The following is a 23,948-nucleotide window of genomic DNA, read 5'->3' as shown; positions in this document are numbered from 1 at the left end:
TGGCAAATGGACTCAAGACAGCATCAAATGTTATAAATAGCTTCAAGTTGTACGCACCGCTGCTGTTTCAACTCGTGTTTCGAGAGCTCTGTATTGTACGCTGCTGCGATTGTTGAGTTCTTCTACAAATGCTTCTTCCAAGGTTGCTGCGAGAACCACAACCGGTGAGGGAGCTGCGGTGCCTCCACTTGTCGTCGGCCCGGTAGTTGTTGTTGACCCGCCAGTTGTTGAGCCTACAGGTGTTGTAAATTAGTGATGGGTGACAAAAGGTAAATATACGTTGCCCAGCATTAATACTTACTGGAGAGAAATTTAGGTTCATGTATTACATGTTTACTTACGAATCACTTGGATGGAGGTGGGATCAACAGCGAGGCCGAAGGTGTTGTTGGGGTTATTTAGAGCACTTATTAAGGTGTCTGCAACAGCATCAGCCTGTGGGATTTGATCGGGTGACGCCACGTTGTTGAACTGGAGCCCCAACTCTGCATGGATGTTGCCCCTTTGTGGCCTTCCGACAGAAAAGCACACATCTTCGTCAAATGATCATATTTCAACATTGCAGGGGGTTCTTTCTTTTATTTCAGAGTGTATATTTTTTCATCACTCACACCGAAAGACTTTAATACATGTGACCATTGCCCAAAAGGTAGCGTTCTAATTATGAGCTGATGCCGTTTAAGTCAGAGACTTTCAAAACTTAAAAGATTACCGAAATCCGATGACAAAGGTGCGGATGAAAAGGAGGCCAAATCTCTCACTGAAGATGGAGTCGAACTGTAAGCGGGAAAAAAAACGAGAAACATTAAGCACAGTAAAGTGACAGTGCTTTTCTAATGAAATCAAACAGGATGGCAAATGGACTCAAGACAGCATCAAATGTTATAAATAGCTTCAAGTTGTACGCACCGCTGTTTCAACTCGTGTTTCGAGAGCTCTGTATTGTACGCTGCTGCGATTGTTGAGTTCTTCTACAAATGCTTCTTCCAAGGTTGCTGCGAGAACCACAACCGGTGAGGGAGCTGCGGTGCCTCCACTTGTCGTCGGCCCGGTAGTTGTTGTTGACCCGCCAGTTGTTGAGCCTACAGGTGTTGTAAATTAGTGATGGGTGACAAAAGGTAAATATACGTTGCCCAGCATTAATACTTACTGGAGAGAAATTTAGGTTCATGTATTACATGTTTACTTACGAATCACTTGGATGGAGGTGGGATCAACAGCGAGGCCGAAGGTGTTGTTGGGGTTATTTAGAGCACTTATTAAGGTGTCTGCAACAGCATCAGCCTGTGGGATTTGATCGGGTGACGCCACGTTGTTGAACTGGAGCCCCAACTCTGCATGGATGTTGCCCCTTTGTGGCCTTCCGACAGAAAAGCACACATCTTCGTCAAATGATCATATTTCAACATTGCAGGGGGTTCTTTCTTTATTTCAGAGTGTATATTTTTTCATCACTCACACCGAAAGACTTTAATACATGTGACCATTGCCCAAAAGGTAGCGTTCTAATTATGAGCTGATGCCGTTTAAGTCAGAGACTTTCAAAACTTAAAAGATTACCAAACCGATGACAAAGGTGCGGATGAAAAGGAGGCCAAATCTCTCACTGAAGATGGAGTCGAACTGTAAGCGGGAAACAAAAACGAGAAACATTAAGCACAGTAAAGTGACAGTGCTTTTCTAATGAAATCAAACAGGATGGCAAATGGACTCAAGACAGCATCAAATGTTATAAATAGCTTCAAGTTGTACGCACCGCTGTTTCAACTCGTGTTTCGAGAGCTCTGTATTGTACGCTGCTGCGATTGTTGAGTTCTTCTACAAATGCTTCTTCCAAGGTTGCTGCGAGAACCACAACCGGTGAGGGAGCTGCGGTGCCTCCACTTGTCGTCGGCCCGGTAGTTGTTGTTGACCCGCCAGTTGTTGAGCCTACAGGTGTTGTAAATTAGTGATGGGTGACAAAAGGTAAATATACGTTGCCCAGCATTAATACTTACTGGAGAGAAATTTAGGTTCATGTATTACATGTTTACTTACGAATCACTTGGATGGAGGTGGGATCAACAGCGAGGCCGAAGGTGTTGTTGGGGTTATTTAGAGCACTTATTAAGGTGTCTGCAACAGCATCAGCCTGTGGGATTTGATCGGGTGACGCCACGTTGTTGAACTGGAGCCCCAACTCTGCATGGATGTTGCCCCTTTGTGGCCTTCCGACAGAAAAGCACACATCTTCGTCAAATGATCATATTTCAAAATTGCAGGGGGTTCTTTCTTTATTTCAGAGTGTATATTTTTTCATCACTCACACCGAAAGACTTTAATACATGTGACCATTGCCCAAAAGGTAGCGTTCTAATTATGAGCTGATGCCGTTTAAGTCAGAGACTTTCAAAACTTAAAAGATTACCAAATCCGATGACAAAGGTGCGGATGAAAAGGAGGCCAAATCTCTCACTGAAGATGGAGTCGAACTGTAAGCGGGAAACAAAAACGAGAAACATTAAGCACAGTAAAGTGACAGTGCTTTTCTAATGAAATCAAACAGGATGGCAAATGGACTCAAGACAGCATCAAATGTTATAAATAGCTTCAAGTTGTACGCACCGCTGTTTCAACTCGTGTTTCGAGAGCTCTGTATTGTACGCTGCTGCGATTGTTGAGTTCTTCTACAAATGCTTCTTCCAAGGTTGCTGCGAGAACCACAACCGGTGAGGAGCTGCTGCGGTGCCTCCACTTGTCGTCGGCCCGGTAGTTGTTGTTGACCCGCCAGTTGTTGAGCCTACAGGTGTTGTAAATTAGTGATGGGTGACAAAAGGTAAATATACGTTGCCCAGCATTAATACTTACTGGAGAGAAATTTAGGTTCATGTATTACATGTTTACTTACGAATCACTTGGATGGAGGTGGGATCAACAGCGAGGCCGAAGGTGTTGTTGGGGTTATTTAGAGCACTTATTAAGGTGTCTGCAACAGCATCAGCCTGTGGGATTTGATCGGGTGACGCCACGTTGTTGAACTGGAGCCCCAACTCTGCATGGATGTTGCCCCTTTGTGGCCTTCCGACAGAAAAGCACACATCTTCGTCAAATGATCATATTTCAACATTGCAGGGGGTTCTTTCTTTTATTTCAGAGTGTATATTTTTTCATCACTCACACCGAAAGACTTTAATACATGTGACCATTGCCCAAAAGGTAGCGTTCTAATTATGAGCTGATGCCGTTTAAGTCAGAGACTTTCAAAACTTAAAAGATTACCGAAATCCGATGACAAAGGTGCGGATGAAAAGGAGGCCAAATCTCTCACTGAAGATGGAGTCGAACTGTAAGCGGGAAACAAAAACGAGAAACATTAAGCACAGTAAAGTGACAGTGCTTTTCTAATGAAATCAAACAGGATGGCAAATGGACTCAAGACAGCATCAAATGTTATAAATAGCTTCAAGTTGTACGCACCGCTGTTTCAACTCGTGTTTCGAGAGCTCTGTATTGTACGCTGCTGCGATTGTTGAGTTCTTCTACAAATGCTTCTTCCAAGGTTGCTGCGAGAACCACAACCGGTGAGGGAGCTGCGGTGCCTCCACTTGTCGTCGGCCCGGTAGTTGTTGTTGACCCGCCAGTTGTTGAGCCTACAGGTGTTGTAAATTAGTGATGGGTGACAAAAGGTAAATATACGTTGCCCAGCATTAATACTTACTGGAGAGAAATTTAGGTTCATGTATTACATGTTTACTTACGAATCACTTGGATGGAGGTGGGATCAACAGCGAGGCCGAAGGTGTTGTTGGGGTTATTTAGAGCACTTATTAAGGTGTCTGCAACAGCATCAGCCTGTGGGATTTGATCGGGTGACGCCACGTTGTTGAACTGGAGCCCCAACTCTGCATGGATGTTGCCCCTTTGTGGCCTTCCGACAGAAAAGCACACATCTTCGTCAAATGATCATATTTCAAAATTGCAGGGGGTTCTTTCTTTTATTTCAGAGTGTATATTTTTTCATCACTCACACCGAAAGACTTTAATACATGTGACCATTGCCCAAAAGGTAGCGTTCTAATTATGAGCTGATGCCGTTTAAGTCAGAGACTTTCAAAACTTAAAAGATTACCAAATCCGATGACAAAGGTGCGGATGAAAAGGAGGCCAAATCTCTCACTGAAGATGGAGTCGAACTGTAAGCGGAAACAAAACGAGAAACATTAAGCACAGTAAAGTGACAGTGCTTTTCTAATGAAATCAAACAGGATGGCAAATGGACTCAAGACAGCATCAAATGTTATAAATAGCTTCAAGTTGTACGCACCGCTGTTTCAACTCGTGTTTCGAGAGCTCTGTATTGTACGCTGCTGCGATTGTTGAGTTCTTCTACAAATGCTTCTTCCAAGGTTGCTGCGAGAACCACAACCGGTGAGGGAGCTGCGGTGCCTCCACTTGTCGTCGGCCCGTAGTTGTTGTTGACCCGCCAGTTGTTGAGCCTACAGGTGTTGTAAATTAGTGATGGGTGACAAAAGGTAAATATACGTTGCCCAGCATTAATACTTACTGGAGAGAAATTTAGGTTCATGTATTACATGTTTACTTACGAATCACTTGGATGGAGGTGGGATCAACAGCGAGGCCGAAGGTGTTGTTGGGGTTATTTAGAGCACTTATTAAGGTGTCTGCAACAGCATCAGCCTGTGGGATTTGATCGGGTGACGCCACGTTGTTGAACTGGAGCCCCAACTCTGCATGGATGTTGCCCCTTTGTGGCCTTCCGACAGAAAAGCACACATCTTCGTCAAATGATCATATTTCAAAATTGCAGGGGGTTCTTTCTTTATTTCAGAGTGTATATTTTTTCATCACTCACACCGAAAGACTTTAATACATGTGACCATTGCCCAAAAGGTAGCGTTCTAATTATGAGCTGATGCCGTTTAAGTCAGAGACTTTCAAAACTTAAAAGATTACCAAATCCGATGACAAAGGTGCGGATGAAAAGGAGGCCAAATCTCTCACTGAAGATGGAGTCGAACTGTAAGCGGGAAACAAAAACGAGAAACATTAAGCACAGTAAAGTGACAGTGCTTTTCTAATGAAATCAAACAGGATGGCAAATGGACTCAAGACAGCATCAAATGTTATAAATAGCTTCAAGTTGTACGCACCGCTGTTTCAACTCGTGTTTCGAGAGCTCTGTATTGTACGCTGCTGCGATTGTTGAGTTCTTCTACAAATGCTTCTTCCAAGGTTGCTGCGAGAACCACAACCGGTGAGGGAGCTGCGGTGCCTCCACTTGTCGTCGGCCCGGTAGTTGTTGTTGACCCGCCAGTTTTAACATTTCGTTAAGACTAGATTTTAAGTTTATGTCATTCAATCGATAGAAATATATAGGTGAAAGCGTTGACATTGAAATGAGTGGGATCATTACTTGGTCTGGCCTCGTAAAAATCGGCCCAGAAAAACACTTGGACAGCTTCCACCACAGCTTTTTGATCTACTATGTGAGCTGTTCTTCTGTTCTGCATCATGGATGCGCTGTGGTATATAAACTGTTTCAGAAAATTTCTCAGGACTCTATAATCCGACGAAATCTGAGGTATTATCTCCTATGGAGTTGAGTAACTCTGAATTGAGCAGAGAGAGCTGTATCAACATCAGAAATACTGATTTAGTGAATAATATACTGCTGTTGGTCTTTTGGATTTAAATACAGAAACACCTGATATGTGTGAATATCGACAATAAGATTAATAATAATGAATGAATAAATTTATGAATGTCCAAAAACCAAACCTGGTTAAAGGCTTTGATTTTTCTCTACATTGATTTATGATGCCTTAATAAATAATCAATAACTTCAAATACTGGATGAGCTTGATCTGTTTTTTGGTCGTTAATATGGTAAATTAGGAAAAATAAATTAATCTGGAAGAATTTTTTTTTTTTTTTAGGGATGGCAAATGTCGGGCTGTATATTATTATTATTGGATACACACATTCGTGGCTGCCATACGATGAAGCCTAGTGACTTGGGGTGATCCTCTGACTTTCCTCTAGCACCACTCCTGAGTGAAAAGGTCTCAAATAACAATATGATGGATTAAAAATTTGGTACAGACATTTAGCCCTCAGGATGAATTCTGATAACTTTAGTCATCCCTTAACTTTTCATCCAGCCTCAGCTGTACCGCATGTTGCCAAAACAGGGCTGCTATTAGTTGCTTAATGGGAATGATATTGGTTGTTAAAATCTTTTTATTTGTTTCACGTGCAACTTTATACAATGCTTAATTGTTGAGTACTCTTTAAATGTATATATATTACAAATATTAGAAAATTATCCCATAGAACCACAACCGGTGAGGGAGCTGCGGTGCCTCCACTTGTCGTCGGCCCGGTAGTTGTTGTTGACCCGCCAGTTGTTGAGCCTACAGGTGTTGTAAATTAGTGATGGGTGACAAAAGGTAAATATCGTTGCCCAGCATTAATACTTACTGGAGAGAAATTTAGGTTCATGTATTACATGTTTACTTACGAATCACTTGGATGGAGGTGGGATCAACAGCGAGGCCGAAGGTGTTGTTGGGGTTATTTAGAGCACTTATTAAGGTGTCTGCAACAGCATCAGCCTGTGGGATTTGATCGGGTGACGCCACGTTGTTGAACTGGAGCCCCAACTCTGCATGGATGTTGCCCCTTTGTGGCCTTCCGACAGAAAAGCACACATCTTCGTCAAATGATCATATTTCAACATTGCAGGGGGTTCTTTCTTTTATTTCAGAGTGTATATTTTTTCATCACTCACACGAAAGACTTTAATACATGTGACCATTGCCCAAAAGGTAGCGTTCTAATTATGAGCTGATGCCGTTTAAGTCAGAGACTTTCAAAACTTAAAAGATTACCAAAATCCGATGACAAAGGTGCGGATGAAAAGGAGGCCAAATCTCTCACTGAAGATGGAGTCGAACTGTAAGCGGGAAACAAAAACGAGAAACATTAAGCACAGTAAAGTGACAGTGCTTTTCTAATGAAATCAAACAGGATGGCAAATGGACTCAAGACAGCATCAAATGTTATAAATAGCTTCAAGTTATGCGCACCGCTGTTTCAACTCGTGTTTGAGAGCTCTGTATTGTGCGCTGCTGCGATTGTTGAGTTCTTCTACAAATGCTTCTTCCAAGGTTGCTGCGAGAACCACAACCGGTGAGGGAGCTGCGGTGCCTCCACTTGTCGTCGGCCCGGTAGTTGTTGTTGACCCGCCAGTTGTTGAGCCTACAGGTGTTGTAAATTAGTGATGGGTGACAAAAGGTAAATATCGTTGCCCAGCATTAATACTTACTGGAGAGAAATTTAGGTTCATGTATTACATGTTTACTTACGAATCACTTGGATGGAGGTGGGATCAACAGCGAGGCCGAAGGTGTTGTTGGGGTTATTTAGAGCACTTATTAAGGTGTCTGCAACAGCATCAGCCTGTGGGATTTGATCGGGTGACGCCACGTTGTTGAACTGGAGCCCCAACTCTGCATGGATGTTGCCCCTTTGTGGCCTTCCGACAGAAAAGCACACATCTTCGTCAAATGATCATATTTCAACATTGCAGGGGTTCTTTCTTTATTTCAGAGTGTATATTTTTCATCACTCACACCGAAAGACTTTAATACATGTGACCATTGCCCAAAAGGTAGCGTTCTAATTATGAGCTGATGCCGTTTAAGTCAGAGACTTTCAAAACTTAAAAGATTACCGAAATCCGATGACAAAGTGCGGATGAAAAGGAGGCCAAATCTCTCACTGAAGATGGAGTCGAACTGTAAGCGGGAAACAAAAGCGAAACATTAAGCACAGTAAAGTGACAGTGCTTTTCTAATGAAATCAAACAGGATGGCAAATGGACTCAAGACAGCATCAAATGTTATAAATAGCTTCAAGTTGTACGCACCGCTGTTTCAACTCGTGTTTCGAGAGCTCTGTATTATGCGCTGCTGCGATTGTTGAGTTCTTCTACAAATGCTTCTTCCAAGGTTGCTGCGAGAACCACAACCGGTGAGGAGCTGCGGTGCCTCCACTTGTCGTCGGCCCGGTAGTTGTTGTTGACCCGCCAGTTGTTGAGCCTACAGGTGTTGTAAATTAGTGATGGGTGACAAAAGGTAAATATCGTTGCCCAGCATTAATACTTACTGGAGAGAAATTTAGGTTCATGTATTACATGTTTACTTACGAATCACTTGGATGGAGGTGGGATCAACAGCGAGGCCGAAGGTGTTGTTGGGGTTATTTAGAGCACTTATTAAGGTGTCTGCAACAGCATCAGCCTGTGGGATTTGATCGGGTGACGCCACGTTGTTGAACTGGAGCCCCAACTCTGCATGGATGTTGCCCCTTTGTGGCCTTCCGACAGAAAAGCACACATCTTCGTCAAATGATCATATTTCAACATTGCAGGGGGTTCTTTCTTTTATTTCAGAGTGTATATTTTTTCATCACTCACACGAAAGACTTTAATACATGTGACCATTGCCCAAAAGGTAGCGTTCTAATTATGAGCTGATGCCGTTTAAGTCAGAGACTTTCAAAACTTAAAAGATTACGAAATCCGATGACAAAGGTGCGGATGAAAAGGAGGCCAAATCTCTCACTGAAGATGGAGTCGAACTGTAAGCGGGAAACAAAAGCGAAAACATTAAGCACAGTAAAGTGACAGTGCTTTTCTAATGAAATCAAACAGGATGGCAAATGGACTCAAGACAGCATCAAATGTTATAAATAGCTTCAAGTTATGCGCACCGCTGTTTCAACTCGTGTTTGAGAGCTCTGTATTATGCGCTGCTGCGATTGTTGAGTTCTTCTACAAATGCTTCTTCCAAGGTTGCTGCGAGAACCACAACCGGTGAGGGAGCTGCGGTGCCTCCACTTGTCGTCGGCCCGGTAGTTGTTGTTGACCCGCCAGTTGTTGAGCCTACAGGTGTTGTAAATTAGTGATGGGTGACAAAAGGTAAATATACGTTGCCCAGCATTAATACTTACTGGAGAGAAATTTAGGTTCATGTATTACATGTTTACTTACGAATCACTTGGATGGAGGTGGGATCAACAGCGAGGCCGAAAGGTGTTGTTGGGGTTATTTAGAGCACTTATTAAGGTGTCTGCAACAGCATCAGCCTGTGGGATTTGATCGGGTGACGCCACGTTGTTGAACTGGAGCCCCAACTCTGCATGGATGTTGCCCTTTTGTGGCCTTCCGACAGAAAAGCACACATCTTCGTCAAATGATCATATTTCAACATTGCAGGGGTTCTTTCTTTATTTCAGAGTGTATATTTTTTCATCACTCACACCAAAAGACTTTAATACATGTGACCATTGCCCAAAAGGTAGCGTTCTAATTATGAGCTGATGCCGTTTAAGTCAGAGACTTTCAAAACTTAAAAGATTACGAAATCCGATGACAAAGGTGCGGATGAAAAGGAGGCCAAATCTCTCACTGAAGATGGAGTCGAACTGTAAGCGGAAACAAAAACGAGAAACATTAAGCACAGTAAAGTGACAGTGCTTTTCTAATGAAATCAAACAGGATGGCAAATGGACTCAAGACAGCATCAAATGTTATAAATAGCTTCAAGTTATACGCACCGCTGTTTCAACTCGTGTTTGAGCTCTGTATTGTGCGCTGCTGCGATTGTTGAGTTCTTCTACAAATGCTTCTTCCAAGGTTGCTGCGAGAACCACAACCGGTGAGGAGCTGCGGTGCCTCCACTTGTCGTCGGCCCGGTAGTTGTTGTTGACCCGCCAGTTGTTGAGCCTACAGGTGTTGTAAATTAGTGATGGGTGACAAAAGGTAAATATCGTTGCCCAGCATTAATACTTACTGGAGAGAAATTTAGGTTCATGTATTACATGTTTACTTACGAATCACTTGGATGGAGGTGGGATCAACAGCGAGGCCGAAGGTGTTGTTGGGGTTATTTAGAGCACTTATTAAGGTGTCTGCAACAGCATCAGCCTGTGGGATTTGATCGGGTGACGCCACGTTGTTGAACTGGAGCCCCAACTCTGCATGGATGTTGCCCCTTTGTGGCCTTCCGACAGAAAAGCACACATCTTCGTCAAATGATCATATTTCAACATTGCAGGGGTTCTTTCTTTATTTCAGAGTGTATATTTTTCATCACTCACACCGAAAGACTTTAATACATGTGACCATTGCCCAAAAGGTAGCGTTCTAATTATGAGCTGATGCCGTTTAAGTCAGAGACTTTCAAAACTTAAAAGATTACGAAAATCCGATGACAAAGGTGCGGATGAAAAGGAGGCCAAATCTCTCACTGAAGATGGAGTCGAACTGTAAGCGGAAACAAAAGCGAGAAACATTAAGCACAGTAAAGTGACAGTGCTTTTCTAATGAAATCAAACAGGATGGCAAATGGACTCAAGACAGCATCAAATGTTATAAATAGCTTCAAGTTATGCACACGCTGTTTCAACTCGTGTTTGAGAGCTCTGTATTGTGCGCTGCTGCGATTGTTGAGTTCTTCTACAAATGCTTCTTCCAAGGTTGCTGCGAGAACCACAACCGGTGAGGGCTGCGGTGCCTCCACTTGTCGTCGGCCCGGTAGTTGTTGTTGACCCGCCAGTTGTTGAGCCTACAGGTGTTGTAAATTAGTGATGGGTGACAAAGGTAAATATCGTTGCCCAGCATTAATACTTACTGGAGAGAAATTTAGGTTCATGTATTACATGTTTACTTACGAATCACTTGGATGGAGGTGGGATCAACAGCGAGGCCGAAGGTGTTGTTGGGGTTATTTAGAGCACTTATTAAGGTGTCTGCAACAGCATCAGCCTGTGGGATTTGATCGGGTGACGCCACGTTGTTGAACTGGAGCCCCAACTCTGCATGGATGTTGCCCCTTTGTGGCCTTCCGACAGAAAAGCACACATCTTCGTCAAATGATCATATTTCAACATTGCAGGGGGTTCTTTCTTTTATTTCAGAGTGTATATTTTTCATCACTCACACGAAAGACTTTAATACATGTGACCATTGCCCAAAAGGTAGCGTTCTAATTATGAGCTGATGCCGTTTAAGTCAGAGACTTTCAAAACTTAAAAGATTACGAAATCCGATGACAAAGGTGCGGATGAAAAGGAGGCCAAATCTCTCACTGAAGATGGAGTCGAACTGTAAGCGGGAAACAAAAACGAGAAACATTAAGCACAGTAAAGTGACAGTGCTTTTCTAATGAAATCAAACAGGATGGCAAATGGACTCAAGACAGCATCAAATGTTATAAATAGCTTCAAGTTATGCGCACCGCTGTTTCAACTCGTGTTTGAGAGCTCTGTATTGTGCGCTGCTGCGATTGTTGAGTTCTTCTACAAATGCTTCTTCCAAGGTTGCTGCGAGAACCACAACCGGTGAGGGAGCTGCGGTGCCTCCACTTGTCGTCGGCCCGGTAGTTGTTGTTGACCCGCCAGTTGTTGAGCCTACAGGTGTTGTAAATTAGTGATGGGTGACAAAGGTAAATATCGTTGCCCAGCATTAATACTTACTGGAGAGAAATTTAGGTTCATGTATTACATGTTTACTTACGAATCACTTGGATGGAGGTGGGATCAACAGCGAGGCCGAAGGTGTTGTTGGGGTTATTTAGAGCACTTATTAAGGTGTCTGCAACAGCATCAGCCTGTGGGATTTGATCGGGTGACGCCACGTTGTTGAACTGGAGCCCCAACTCTGCATGGATGTTGCCCCTTTGTGGCCTTCCGACAGAAAAGCACACATCTTCGTCAAATGATCATATTTCAACATTGCAGGGGTTCTTTCTTTATTTCAGAGTGTATATTTTTTCATCACTCACACGAAAGACTTTAATACATGTGACCATTGCCCAAAAGGTAGCGTTCTAATTATGAGCTGATGCCGTTTAAGTCAGAGACTTTCAAAACTTAAAAGATTACGAAATCCGATGACAAAGGTGCGGATGAAAAGGAGGCCAAATCTCTCACTGAAGATGGAGTCGAACTGTAAGCGGGAAACAAAAACGAGAAACATTAAGCACAGTAAAGTGACAGTGCTTTTCTAATGAAATCAAACAGGATGGCAAATGGACTCAAGACAGCATCAAATGTTATAAATAGCTTCAAGTTATGCGCACCGCTGTTTCAACTCGTGTTTGAGAGCTCTGTATTGTTATGCGCTGCTGCGATTGTTGAGTTCTTCTACAAATGCTTCTTCCAAGGTTGCTGCGAGAACCACAACCGGTGAGGGAGCTGCGGTGCCTCCACTTGTCGTCGGCCCGGTAGTTGTTGTTGACCCGCCAGTTGTTGAGCCTACAGGTGTTGTAAATTAGTGATGGGTGACAAAAGGTAAATATCGTTGCCCAGCATTAATACTTACTGGAGAGAAATTTAGGTTCATGTATTACATGTTTACTTACGAATCACTTGGATGGAGGTGGGATCAACAGCGAGGCCGAAGGTGTTGTTGGGGTTATTTAGAGCACTTATTAAGGTGTCTGCAACAGCATCAGCCTGTGGGATTTGATCGGGTGGCGCCACGTTGTTGAACTGGAGCCCCAACTCTGCATGGATGTTGCCCCTTTGTGGCCTTCCGACAGAAAAGCACACATCTTCGTCAAATGATCATATTTCAAAATTGCAGGGGTTCTTTCTTTATTTCAGAGTGTATATTTTTCATCACTCACACGAAAGACTTTAATACATGTGACCATTGCCCAAAAGGTAGCGTTCTAATTATGAGCTGATGCCGTTTAAGTCAGAGACTTTCAAAACTTAAAAGATTACGAAATCCGATGACAAAGGTGCGGATGAAAAGGAGGCCAAATCTCTCACTGAAGATGGAGTCGAACTGTAAGCGGGAAACAAAAACGAGAAACATTAAGCACAGTAAAGTGACAGTGCTTTTCTAATGAAATCAAACAGGATGGCAAATGGACTCAAGACAGCATCAAATGTTATAAATAGCTTCAAGTTATGCGCACCGCTGTTTCAACTCGTGTTTGAGAGCTCTGTATTGTGCGCTGCTGCGATTGTTGAGTTCTTCTACAAATGCTTCTTCCAAGGTTGCTGCGAGAACCACAACCGGTGAGGGAGCTGCGGTGCCTCCACTTGTCGTCGGCCCGGTAGTTGTTGTTGACCCGCCAGTTGTTGAGCCTACAGGTGTTGTAAATTAGTGATGGGTGACAAAAGGTAAATATACGTTGCCCAGCATTAATACTTACTGGAGAGAAATTTAGGTTCATGTATTACATGTTTACTTACGAATCACTTGGATGGAGGTGGGATCAACAGCGAGGCCGAAGGTGTTGTTGGGGTTATTTAGAGCACTTATTAAGGTGTCTGCAACAGCATCAGCCTGTGGGATTTGATCGGGTGACGCCACGTTGTTGAACTGGAGCCCCAACTCTGCATGGATGTTGCCCCTTTGTGGCCTTCCGACAGAAAAGCACACATCTTCGTCAAATGATCATATTTCAACATTGCAGGGGGTTCTTTCTTTTATTTCAGAGTGTATATTTTTTCATCACTCACACCGAAAGACTTTAATACATGTGACCATTGCCCAAAAGGTAGCGTTCTAATTATGAGCTGATGCCGTTTAAGTCAGAGACTTTCAAAACTTAAAAGATTACCGAAATCCGATGACAAAGGTGCGGATGAAAAGGAGGCCAAATCTCTCACTGAAGATGGAGTCGAACTGTAAGCGGGAAACAAAAGCGAGAAACATTAAGCACAGTAAAGTGACAGTGCTTTTCTAATGAAATCAAACAGGATGGCAAATGGACTCAAGACAGCATCAAATGTTATAAATAGCTTCAAGTTATGCACACCGCTGTTTCAACTCGTGTTTGAGAGCTCTGTATTGTGCGCTGCTGCGATTGTTGAGTTCTTCTACAAATGCTTCTTCCAAGGTTGCTGCGAGAACCACAACCGGTGAGGAGAGCTGCGGTGCCTCCACTTGTCGTCGGCCCGGTAGTTGTTGTTGACCCGCCAGTTGTTGAGCCTACAGGTGTTGTAAATTAGTGATGGGTGACAAAAGGTAAATATCGTTGCCCAGCATTAATACTTACTGGAGAGAAATTTAGGTTCATGTATTACATGTTTACTTACGAATCACTTGGATGGAGGTGGGATCAACAGCGAGGCCGAAGGTGTTGTTGGGGTTATTTAGAGCACTTATTAAGGTGTCTGCAACAGCATCAGCCTGTGGGATTTGATCGGGTGACGCCACGTTGTTGAACTGGAGCCCCAACTCTGCATGGATGTTGCCCCTTTGTGGCCTTCCGACAGAAAAGCACACATCTTCGTCAAATGATCATATTTCAACATTGCAGGGGGTTCTTTCTTTTATTTCAGAGTGTATATTTTTTCATCACTCACACCGAAAAAGACTTTAATACATGTGACCATTGCCCAAAAGGTAGCGTTCTAATTATGAGCTGATGCCGTTTAAGTCAGAGACTTTCAAAACTTAAAAGATTACGAAATCCGATGACAAAGGTGCGGATGAAAAGGAGGCCAAATCTCTCACTGAAGATGGAGTCGAACTGTAAGCGGGAAACAAAAGCGAGAAACATTAAGCACAGTAAAGTGACAGTGCTTTTCTAATGAAATCAAACAGGATGGCAAATGGACTCAAGACAGCATCAAATGTTATAAATAGCTTCAAGTTATACGCACCGCTGTTTCAACTCGTGTTTGAGCTCTGTATTGTGCGCTGCTGCGATTGTTGAGTTCTTCTACAAATGCTTCTTCCAAGGTTGCTGCGAGAACCACAACCGGTGAGGGAGCTGCGGTGCCTCCACTTGTCGTCGGCCCGGTAGTTGTTGTTGACCCGCCAGTTGTTGAGCCTACAGGTGTTGTAAATTAGTGATGGGTGACAAAGGTAAATATATGTTGCCCAGCATTAATACTTACTGGAGAGAAATTTAGGTTCATGTATTACATGTTTACTTACGAATCACTTGGATGGAGGTGGGATCAACAGCGAGGCCGAAGGTGTTGTTGGGGTTATTTAGAGCACTTATTAAGGTGTCTGCAACAGCATCAGCCTGTGGGATTTGATCGGGTGACGCCACGTTGTTGAACTGGAGCCCCAACTCTGCATGGATGTTGCCCCTTTGTGGCCTTCCGACAGAAAAGCACACATCTTCGTCAAATGATCATATTTCAACATTGCAGGGGGTTCTTTCTTTTATTTCAGAGTGTATATTTTTTCATCACTCACACCGAAAGACTTTAATACATGTGACCATTGCCCAAAGGTAGCGTTCTAATTATGAGCTGATGCCGTTTAAGTCAGAGACTTTCAAAACTTAAAAGATTACCGAAATCCGATGACAAAGGTGCGGATGAAAAGGAGGCCAAATCTCTCACTGAAGATGGAGTCGAACTGTAAGCGGGAAACAAAAACGAGAAACATTAAGCACAGTAAAGTGACAGTGCTTTTCTAATGAAATCAAACAGGATGGCAAATGGACTCAAGACAGCATCAAATGTTATAAATAGCTTCAAGTTGTGCGCACCGCTGTTTCAACTCGTGTTTGAGAGCTCTGTATTGTGCGCTGCTGCGATTGTTGAGTTCTTCTACAAATGCTTCTTCCAAGGTTGCTGCGAGAACCACAACCGGTGAGGGAGCTGCGGTGCCTCCACTTGTCGTCGGCCCGGTAGTTGTTGTTGACCCGCCAGTTGTTGAGCCTACAGGTGTTGTAAATTAGTGATGGGTGACAAAAGGTAAATATACGTTGCCCAGCATTAATACTTACTGGAGAGAAATTTAGGTTCATGTATTACATGTTTACTTACGAATCACTTGGATGGAGGTGGGATCAACAGCGAGGCGGAAGGTGTTGTTGGGGTTATTTAGAGCACTTATTAAGGTGTCTGCAACAGCATCAGCCTGTGGGATTTGATCGGGTGACGCCACGTTGTTGAACTGGAGCCCCAACTCTGCATGGATGTTGCCCCTTTGTGGCCTTCCGACAGAAAAGCACACATCTTCGTCAAATGATCATATTTCAACATTGCAGGGGGTTCTTTCTTTTATTTCAGAGTGTATATTTTTTCATCACTCACACCGAAAGACTTTAATACATGTGACCATTGCCCAAAAGGTAGCGTTCTAATTATGAGCTGATGCCGTTTAAGTCAGAGACTTTCAAAACTTAAAAGATTACCGAAATCCGATGACAAAGGTGCGGATGAAAAGGAGGCCAAATCTCTCACTGAAGATGGAGTCGAACTGTAAGCGGGAAACAAAAACGAGAAACATTAAGCACAGTAAAGTGACAGTGCTTTTCTAATGAAATCAAACAGGATGGCAAATGGACTCAAGACAGCATCAAATGTTATAAATAGCTTCAAGTTGTACGCACCGCTGTTTCAACTCGTGTTTCGAGAGCTCTGTGTATTGTGCGCTGCTGCGATTGTTGAGTTCTTCTACAAATGCTTCTTCCAAGGTTGCTGCGAGAACCACAACCGGTGAGGGAGCTGCGGTGCCTCCACTTGTCGTCGGCCCGGTAGTTGTTGTTGACCCGCCAGTTGTTGAGCCTACAGGTGTTGTAAATTAGTGATGGGTGACAAAAGGTAAATATCGTTGCCCAGCATTAATACTTACTGGAGAGAAATTTAGGTTCATGTATTACATGTTTACTTACGAATCACTTGGATGGAGGTGGGATCAACAGCGAGGCCGAAGGTGTTGTTGGGGTTATTTAGAGCACTTATTAAGGTGTCTGCAACAGCATCAGCCTGTGGGATTTGATCGGGTGACGCCACGTTGTTGAACTGGAGCCCCAACTCTGCATGGATGTTGCCCCTTTGTGGCCTTCCGACAGAAATGCACACATCTTCGTCAAATGATCATATTTCAACATTGCAGGGGGTTCTTTCTTTATTTCAGAGTGTATATTTTTTCATCACTCACACCAAAAGACTTTAATACATGTGACCATTGCCCAAAAGGTAGCGTTCTAATTATGAGCTGATGCCGTTTAAGTCAGAGACTTTCAAAACTTAAAAGATTACCGAAATCCGATGACAAAGGTGCGGATGAAAAGGAGGCCAAATCTCTCACTGAAGATGGAGTCGAACTGTAAGCGGGAAACAAAAACGAGAAACATTAAGCACAGTAAAGTGACAGTGCTTTTCTAATGAAATCAAACAGGATGGCAAATGGACTCAAGACAGCATCAAATGTTATAAATAGCTTCAAGTTGTACGCACCGCTGTTTCAACTCGTGTTTCGAGAGCTCTGTATTGTGCGCTGCTGCGATTGTTGAGTTCTTCTACAAATGCTTCTTTCAAGGTTGCTGCGAGAACCACAACCGGTGAGGGAGCTGCGGTGCCTCCACTTGTCGTCGGCCCGGTAGTTGTTGTTGACCCGCCAGTTGTTGAGCCTACAGGTGTTGTAAATTAGTGATGGGTGACAAAAGGTAAATATACGTTGCCCAGCATTAATACTTACTGGAGAGAAATTTAGGTTCATGTATTACATGTTTACTTACGAATCACGTGGATGGAGGTGGGATCAACAGCGAGGCCGAAGGTGTTGTTGGGGTTACTTAGAGCACTTATTAAGGTGTCTGCAACAGCATCAGCCTGTGGGATTTGATCGGGTGACGCCACGTTGTTGAACTGGAGCCCCAACTCTGCATGGATGTTTCCCCTTTGTGGCCTTCCGACAGAAAAGCACACATCATCGTCAAATGATCATATTTCAACATTGCAGGGGGTTCTTTCTTTTATTTCAGAGTGTATATTTTTTCATCACTCACACCGAAAGACTTTAATACATGTGACCATTGCCCAAAAGGTAGCGTTCTAATTATGAGCTGATGCCGTTTAAGTCAGAGACTTTCAAAACTTAAAAGATTACCGAAATCCGATGACAAAGCTGCGGATGAAAAGGAGGCCAAATCTCTCACTGAAGATGGAGTCGAACTGTAAGCGGGAAACAAAAACGAGAAACATTAAGCACAGTAAAGTGACAGTGCTTTTCTAATGAAATCAAACAGGATGGCAAATGGACTCAAGACAGCATCAAATGTTATAAATAGCTTCAAGTTGTGCGCACCCGCTGTTTCAACTCGTGTTTGAGATCTCTGTATTGTGCGCTGCTGCGATTGTTGAGTTCGTCTACAAATGCTTCTTCCAAGGTTGCTGTGAGAACCACAACCGGTGAGGGAGCTGCAGTGCCTCCACTTGTTGTCGGCCCGGTAGTTGTTGTTGACCCACCAGTTCCACCTGCAGTCGATGTTGGTCCTGATGTTTTTGATCCATCACTTGTATTTGTTCCAGCAGATGTAATTGATCTGCCAGTGGCTGCTATCATTGTTTTTTGCCCCTTTGTCAGGGATGTCCCGCCTGACTGTGCAGCAGCTGGTGTTATCGCAAGCTCAATGGCCACTATTTGCAGAAAATATGGAAATGTGTTTAATATAAGACCTTTGGGTTTTGTGAGCAATGTTTTTTACTTTCTTGTTTCTCTAATTGCTAACTTACCCATAAATATCATCAAAATTGATAAGATGGGTCCAACACCCATCTTGTCTGCCTTTGAATCTGTAAAATCATTTAGTACATAGTTGTTTACATCAGCAGAATATTAACAGCCAACATGTTAATATTGTGTTTCGGTCCCTATAAAGTTCCTTTAATTCATTGCCTTATTGCCCTGATGACAGTTCACACTAATTTCAACATTTAAGTTCTTTATCTATGCTGTTGTCTTAATTTAATAAATACATTATCCGCTTCCAATGTTCAGAGGCATACAAAAATTTAATTTAACATTTGTTAAGACTAGATTTTAAGTTTATGTCATTCAATCGATAGAAATATATAGGTGAAACGTGACATTGAAATGAGTGGGATCATTACTTGGTCTGGCCTCGTAAAAATCGGCCCAGAAAACACTTGGACAGCTTCCACCACAGCTTTTTGATCTACTATGTGAGCTGTTCTTCTGTTCTGCATCATGGATGCGCTGTGGTATGTAAACTGCTTCAGAAAATTTCTCAGGACTCTATAATCCGACGAAATCTGAGGTATTATCTCCTATGGAGTTGAGTAACTCTGAATTGAGCAGAGAGAGCTGTATCAACATCAGAAATACTGATTTAGTGAATAATATACTGCTGTTGGTCTTTGGATTTAAATACTGAAACACCTGATATGTGTGAATATCGACAATAAAGTTAATAATAATGAATGAATAAATTTATGAATGTCCAAAAAAACCAAACCTGGTTAAAGGCTTTGATTTTTCACATTGATTTATGATGCCTTAATAAATAATCAATAATCAAATACTGGGATGAGCTTGATCTGTTTTTGTCTGTTAATATGGTAAATTAGGAAAAAATAAATTAATCTGGAAGAATTTTTTTTTTAGGGATGGCAATGTCGGGCTGTATATTATTATTATTGGATACACACATTCGTGGTTGCCACATGATGAAGCCTAGTGACTTGGGGGTGATCCTCTGACTTTTCCTCTAGCACCACCTTGAGTGAAAAGGTCTCAACAACAATATGATGGATTAAAATTTGGTACAGACATTTAGCCCTCAGGATGAATTCTGATAACTTTGGTCATCCCTTAACTTTTCATCCAGCCTCAGCTGTACCGCATGTTGCCAAACAGGGCTGCTATTAGTTGCTTAATGGGAATGATATTGGTTGTTAAAATCTTTTTTATTTGTTTCACGTGCAACTTTATACAATGCTTAATTGCTGGAGTACCTCTTTAAATGTACATACACAATATTAGAAAATTATCCCATATTCTTTACTAAACTTGTCATAATGTTTCTTCAAATTGTCTTTTTTGTCCATTTTTTTTACAAGCTATAGTATTTCTACTACAGTAGCTGTCCCTGACCTGCAATCTCACTATGGAGAGGGATATTAAAATAATGTCCATACAAGAATCAATACAGCCTCCAATTGTTATTTTTCAATATATATATATATATATATATATATATATATATATATATACATTGTAAAAAGGTGTATATATTTAAAGATTTACTTACCCAAATTAGAAGAATAGAATAGATACCACTTAATCGACAGTCGTTATTTATTTAATCTATTTCACATCGGTGACATTGAAAACATTTTTCCTGTTATGGCAGTCCTCATCTATTAAAGCCTTTATATAATGGAGCTCTATCACCAACAAATGGTGTGACTAATTTTTCAGAAATGTTATGACACCACAGCAAAGAACAAATCAACTTTGAATCTGACAGTTTCTTGGCTTGATCTCATAGTACACTCCCTTCTTGTGACATCCGAGTTCCAACAGTGTACCAGTAAGTTATGTCAATGGATGAAAGTTAAGTAAATTGGAGCTTTATGAAATTTTAAACAGTGATATGATGAGGGAATTGCATAATTGAGTATGTCCATATACTACAGTCGAGTTCTACAAAATACAAAAACAGCAATGATTTTATGCACCAGTAAATTTGCATATACTGGTTGCTGACATGGTGTGTGTGTGTTTATGTGTGTGTGATGTGGGAGTACCTTAGAGATGTCAAAATACTTACACCTGGTGTGCATGTGTAGCTTCAATTAAACTTAGAAAATAATCCCACAAAGCCAACAACTGTTTTGGTCCAAGATAAACTGCCTTTAATGGAAGTATCTTCAATATAATATGATGCACTTTTTGTATCCACTAGATGGTAAAAATTTAACTTTTTTGTATCCTGATCATCCTGAAGACCTAGTATTTTTTACTCAAGTTGTACAAACATACAGGCAAGCTCACAGAATACATATGATAATATAAATACATTTAAATAAGAAGAGTGACTGGATAATAATACAGGGCATTGTTGAGACATCATATATTTCATGAATCCCACGACATTCGACATAACTCTGACTGCTGTACAACTTTACTAATTAAGCAGCTCTCATATGGAGTAAATCTGATTTTAATGTAAATAATCTTGGGTTATATTCATTTCAAAGGATTTACCTTCATATTCACTTTAAATGTTATTGGTTCTAAATTGTGTTTTTATAGAATAATAAGTTGAAATTATATTTGTACATAGTGAAAATTGTATGTGTGGTGTGATATACAAGATTTCTATGGTCATTATTCTCATTTTCAAGCCATTAATTTCAGTGATAACAGTGAGTGTGATCATCCCAACTTTCAATTTAATATCTAGAAGTTCTTTCAAAGCCATATTACAGTTTCAGTCCTCAGAGGTCTTCTAGGATTTTAATGGGAACAAAGTCCTTTTTCATACCCGTGATAGTAGTCACTTTTTAATGGGGTTTCACATGGTCATCAGCACTGACTATTGCTGGCTTGACAGTAGCCATGAGAACAGCACAAGGAAGGATGCAGTGATGAGACTGATCTTGTGGCTTACTCCACTTGAAACTTCTGTAAATCGGGAGAAAACGAAACAAGATATTGCTTTAACAAACAGTTCTGTAATAATGTACATTTTTGATGAGATAGCATTCAGTATTGCTTACGTGCGCCATCCACAGAAATGGAGTTGGTGTCAACGTTGAAGGCTGTGATGTTTGAAGCTGCACTGACCAAAACATTTGCAATCTGAGTGTTACTGGGAACCGATGTGGATGCAAAACTTAGGTCCAGATTGTTGATGATTGATCCATTACTGCAAAAGGAATGACCAAAAAATATAGTTTTATTCATATGAATTTATGACCAATATTCTTTCAACACAACATTAGCAAAATTATTACCTGAATGAAATCACTGTCAAGGAGCGGAATGAAGAAAATGCTATTTTGTAGAAAGGTTCAAGCTGCAGGTATACAAGCAAACAAATTGTAAGTACAGAAATGAAATGCCATCTTTTAAAAACATGTAGGGTTTCCAGTTTCCACCCAATGTGAAACGAGAAACAATCTAGTGCCATTAGGAAGTATCAGGAGAACCAACACATAAATGTTGAATTAGAAATGTGTTTGCATTAGACTGGGCTATTTTGAAACATGTGTATGATCCATCAAAGTGTGATGGAGTTAGACTTTATAAAGTAAATTAGAGAAAAACCCTTAAAAAACGTTTTAAGGGTTTTTCTCTAATTTACTTTATAAAGTCTAACTCCATCACACTTTGATGGGAAATTTACTATGTGCAGACTTGAGGTTAAAATCATAAAGAAATGTGTTTACAAAGGAGGATGAATGTATGAATGAAAAGAAAAGATGGAATATTGCAGAAATACTGTGACATTTTAGATATCTTGTAAAAAGTTTCCAATTAATTAGAATGCATACATTTTGCTAGGTTTACTCTAAGAGAGAGACTTACTGTCGACTTTATCACTGAGGCTCGTCTTCTAAACGCTGCGGATGACTTATTCTGCAAGTCACTTATAAATGTCTCTCCAGCAGATCTGAAAGTCATCCGCCTTCTTGTGACTGCCTCAGCAGTTGTAGTAGTTGTCGCCACAGATGTGGTGGTTGTAGGACTCGTCGTGGTTGTAGTTGCAGCAGTGGTAGTTGTAGTTGCAGCACTGGTAGTTGTATTTGCAGCACTGGCAGATGTATTTGCAGCAGCTGAGATTACTGTATTTGTAGTATTTAAAGTGGGGGCTGCAGTTGATGAATTTGATGGAAGATTACTTTCTGTAAAAAACAAATATGGAACAATATTAAGAAATATGGAGAAAACAACATTGCAATATACTGTATGTTTATGTATGGTAAGTCACATTTAAAGTGGTCTCACAGCAGACTTCATAGTAATTATGATTGCATGTGCTCTTTGACGACCCAGCAATTTGTCAAAAAGGGATCAGGAAAGGAATCGATAATAATTTTGATAGCAAAGTCAGTAATGGTATTGGCACTGAAAAATATCCTTTAAACCCAATCCTTAATTGTAGTAGGACATAAAACTAGGATGGTTATTTTCAGATGAAATTTTGGAGAAATCAATCACTTTGTATTGTTAATTGAGAGAGCTAATCACTTTGTATTTAGACAAAAGAATTGTTTTACTTTTTTACTGTGTTACTTCACCAAAAATAAAAAATAAACACACCCACACTAACACAGTCATGTCACAGACAATGAAAAATAAACGAATAACAATGGGTGTATTTCAATGATCAAAAAACTACTAGAGTAAAGTGTAGGGCTACTGTTTACTTACGAATTACTGCGATGGAGTTGGTATCAACAGTGAGGTTGAAGGTATTGTTGGGATTTGACACAGCATCTACTAAAGTTTTAGCAACAACATCAGGCTGTGGGATTTGATCTGGTGATGAAGTATTGTTGAACTCAAGCCCCACCTCTGCTTGAGTATTATCTATTCGTGTTGTGGCCACAGCTGATCTGCATAAAAAATGCACATATCTTAATCAAATGATATTAACATTGATAACGTATGCATATCTGTAATTAAGCCATTGTTTTTGTCTTGTTAACATTAAAAATTATATTATTGATGACCATAACTCAGAAAGCAAAGCAAAGTTAGTCGGACTCTCAAAATTTAAAATGTTACCTAAACTGTATGACAAAACTTCTGATGAAAAGAAAGCCAAATCTTGCTCTGTAGATGACATTGTACTGTGGGAAGGAAACAAATAGAACAATATAAATAAACAAATACAGTATGCTCCAAATGAAATTAAGAACTGAAAACTCACTTAATACACCTAGAAAAATAAGGGGAACATTGTACTCACCACCGCTACAACTTTTGCCTCAAGAGTCTTAAATTGTTTGCTGTTTTTATCTCTAAGTTCTATTACAAATGGTTCTGCAATAGTTGCTGCAAGAATCACAACTGGTGAAGGTGCAATAGTTGTAGTAGTAGATGTTGTTTTTGTTGTTGCTGCTGTTGTTCCACCAGTTGTAGTTGAAGCTCCAGTTGTTATTGATGAACCAGTTGTTGTTACTACACCAGTTGT

General features: G+C 41.3%; 1 protein-coding gene and 4 long non-coding RNA genes across 5 annotated transcripts; all 5 read right to left on the bottom strand.

Annotated features, from left to right (window-relative positions):
* Positions 1-1,561: 1,561 nt before the first annotated feature.
* Positions 1,562-2,225, bottom strand: LOC122869892. Its single transcript, XR_006376436.1, has 3 exons — positions 2,038-2,225; positions 1,757-1,929; positions 1,562-1,623 (listed from the first exon to the last, which is right to left on the bottom strand). It is a non-coding gene; the product is annotated as an uncharacterized LOC122869892 (long non-coding RNA).
* A 4,897-nt stretch (positions 2,226-7,122) lies between these two features.
* On the bottom strand, positions 7,123-7,762 carry LOC122869897. Its single transcript, XR_006376444.1, has 3 exons — positions 7,736-7,762; positions 7,368-7,537; positions 7,123-7,260 (listed from the first exon to the last, which is right to left on the bottom strand). It is a non-coding gene; the product is annotated as an uncharacterized LOC122869897 (long non-coding RNA).
* Positions 7,763-13,026: 5,264 nt separating this feature from the next.
* LOC122869896 lies at positions 13,027-13,865 on the bottom strand. The gene is made up of 4 exons (XR_006376443.1): positions 13,842-13,865; positions 13,644-13,708; positions 13,273-13,442; positions 13,027-13,164 (listed from the first exon to the last, which is right to left on the bottom strand). It is a non-coding gene; the product is annotated as an uncharacterized LOC122869896 (long non-coding RNA).
* Positions 13,866-14,723: 858 nt separating this feature from the next.
* LOC122869895 lies at positions 14,724-15,560 on the bottom strand. Its single transcript, XR_006376442.1, has 4 exons — positions 15,537-15,560; positions 15,339-15,403; positions 14,969-15,138; positions 14,724-14,861 (listed from the first exon to the last, which is right to left on the bottom strand). It is a non-coding gene; the product is annotated as an uncharacterized LOC122869895 (long non-coding RNA).
* Positions 15,561-15,570: 10 nt separating this feature from the next.
* On the bottom strand, positions 15,571-19,645 carry LOC122870672. Its single transcript, XM_044185035.1, has 11 exons — positions 19,641-19,645; positions 18,087-18,255; positions 17,888-17,952; positions 17,517-17,686; positions 17,236-17,408; positions 17,038-17,102; positions 16,668-16,837; positions 16,386-16,560; positions 16,188-16,252; positions 15,817-15,986; positions 15,571-15,708 (listed from the first exon to the last, which is right to left on the bottom strand). Exons 1-10 carry the CDS (start codon positions 19,643-19,645, stop codon positions 15,886-15,888), a joined length of 1,158 nt encoding a protein of 385 aa, XP_044040970.1. The 3' UTR covers positions 15,571-15,708; positions 15,817-15,885.
* Positions 19,646-23,948: the final 4,303 nt, after the last annotated feature.

Source organism: Siniperca chuatsi, linkage group LG22 (genome assembly GCF_020085105.1).
Source record: "Siniperca chuatsi isolate FFG_IHB_CAS linkage group LG22, ASM2008510v1, whole genome shotgun sequence".
NCBI classification, from domain to species: domain Eukaryota; kingdom Metazoa; phylum Chordata; class Actinopteri; order Centrarchiformes; family Sinipercidae; genus Siniperca; species Siniperca chuatsi.
The sequence above is the reverse complement of the archived record's forward strand: the minus strand, read 5'-3'. Positions and strand labels throughout refer to the sequence as shown.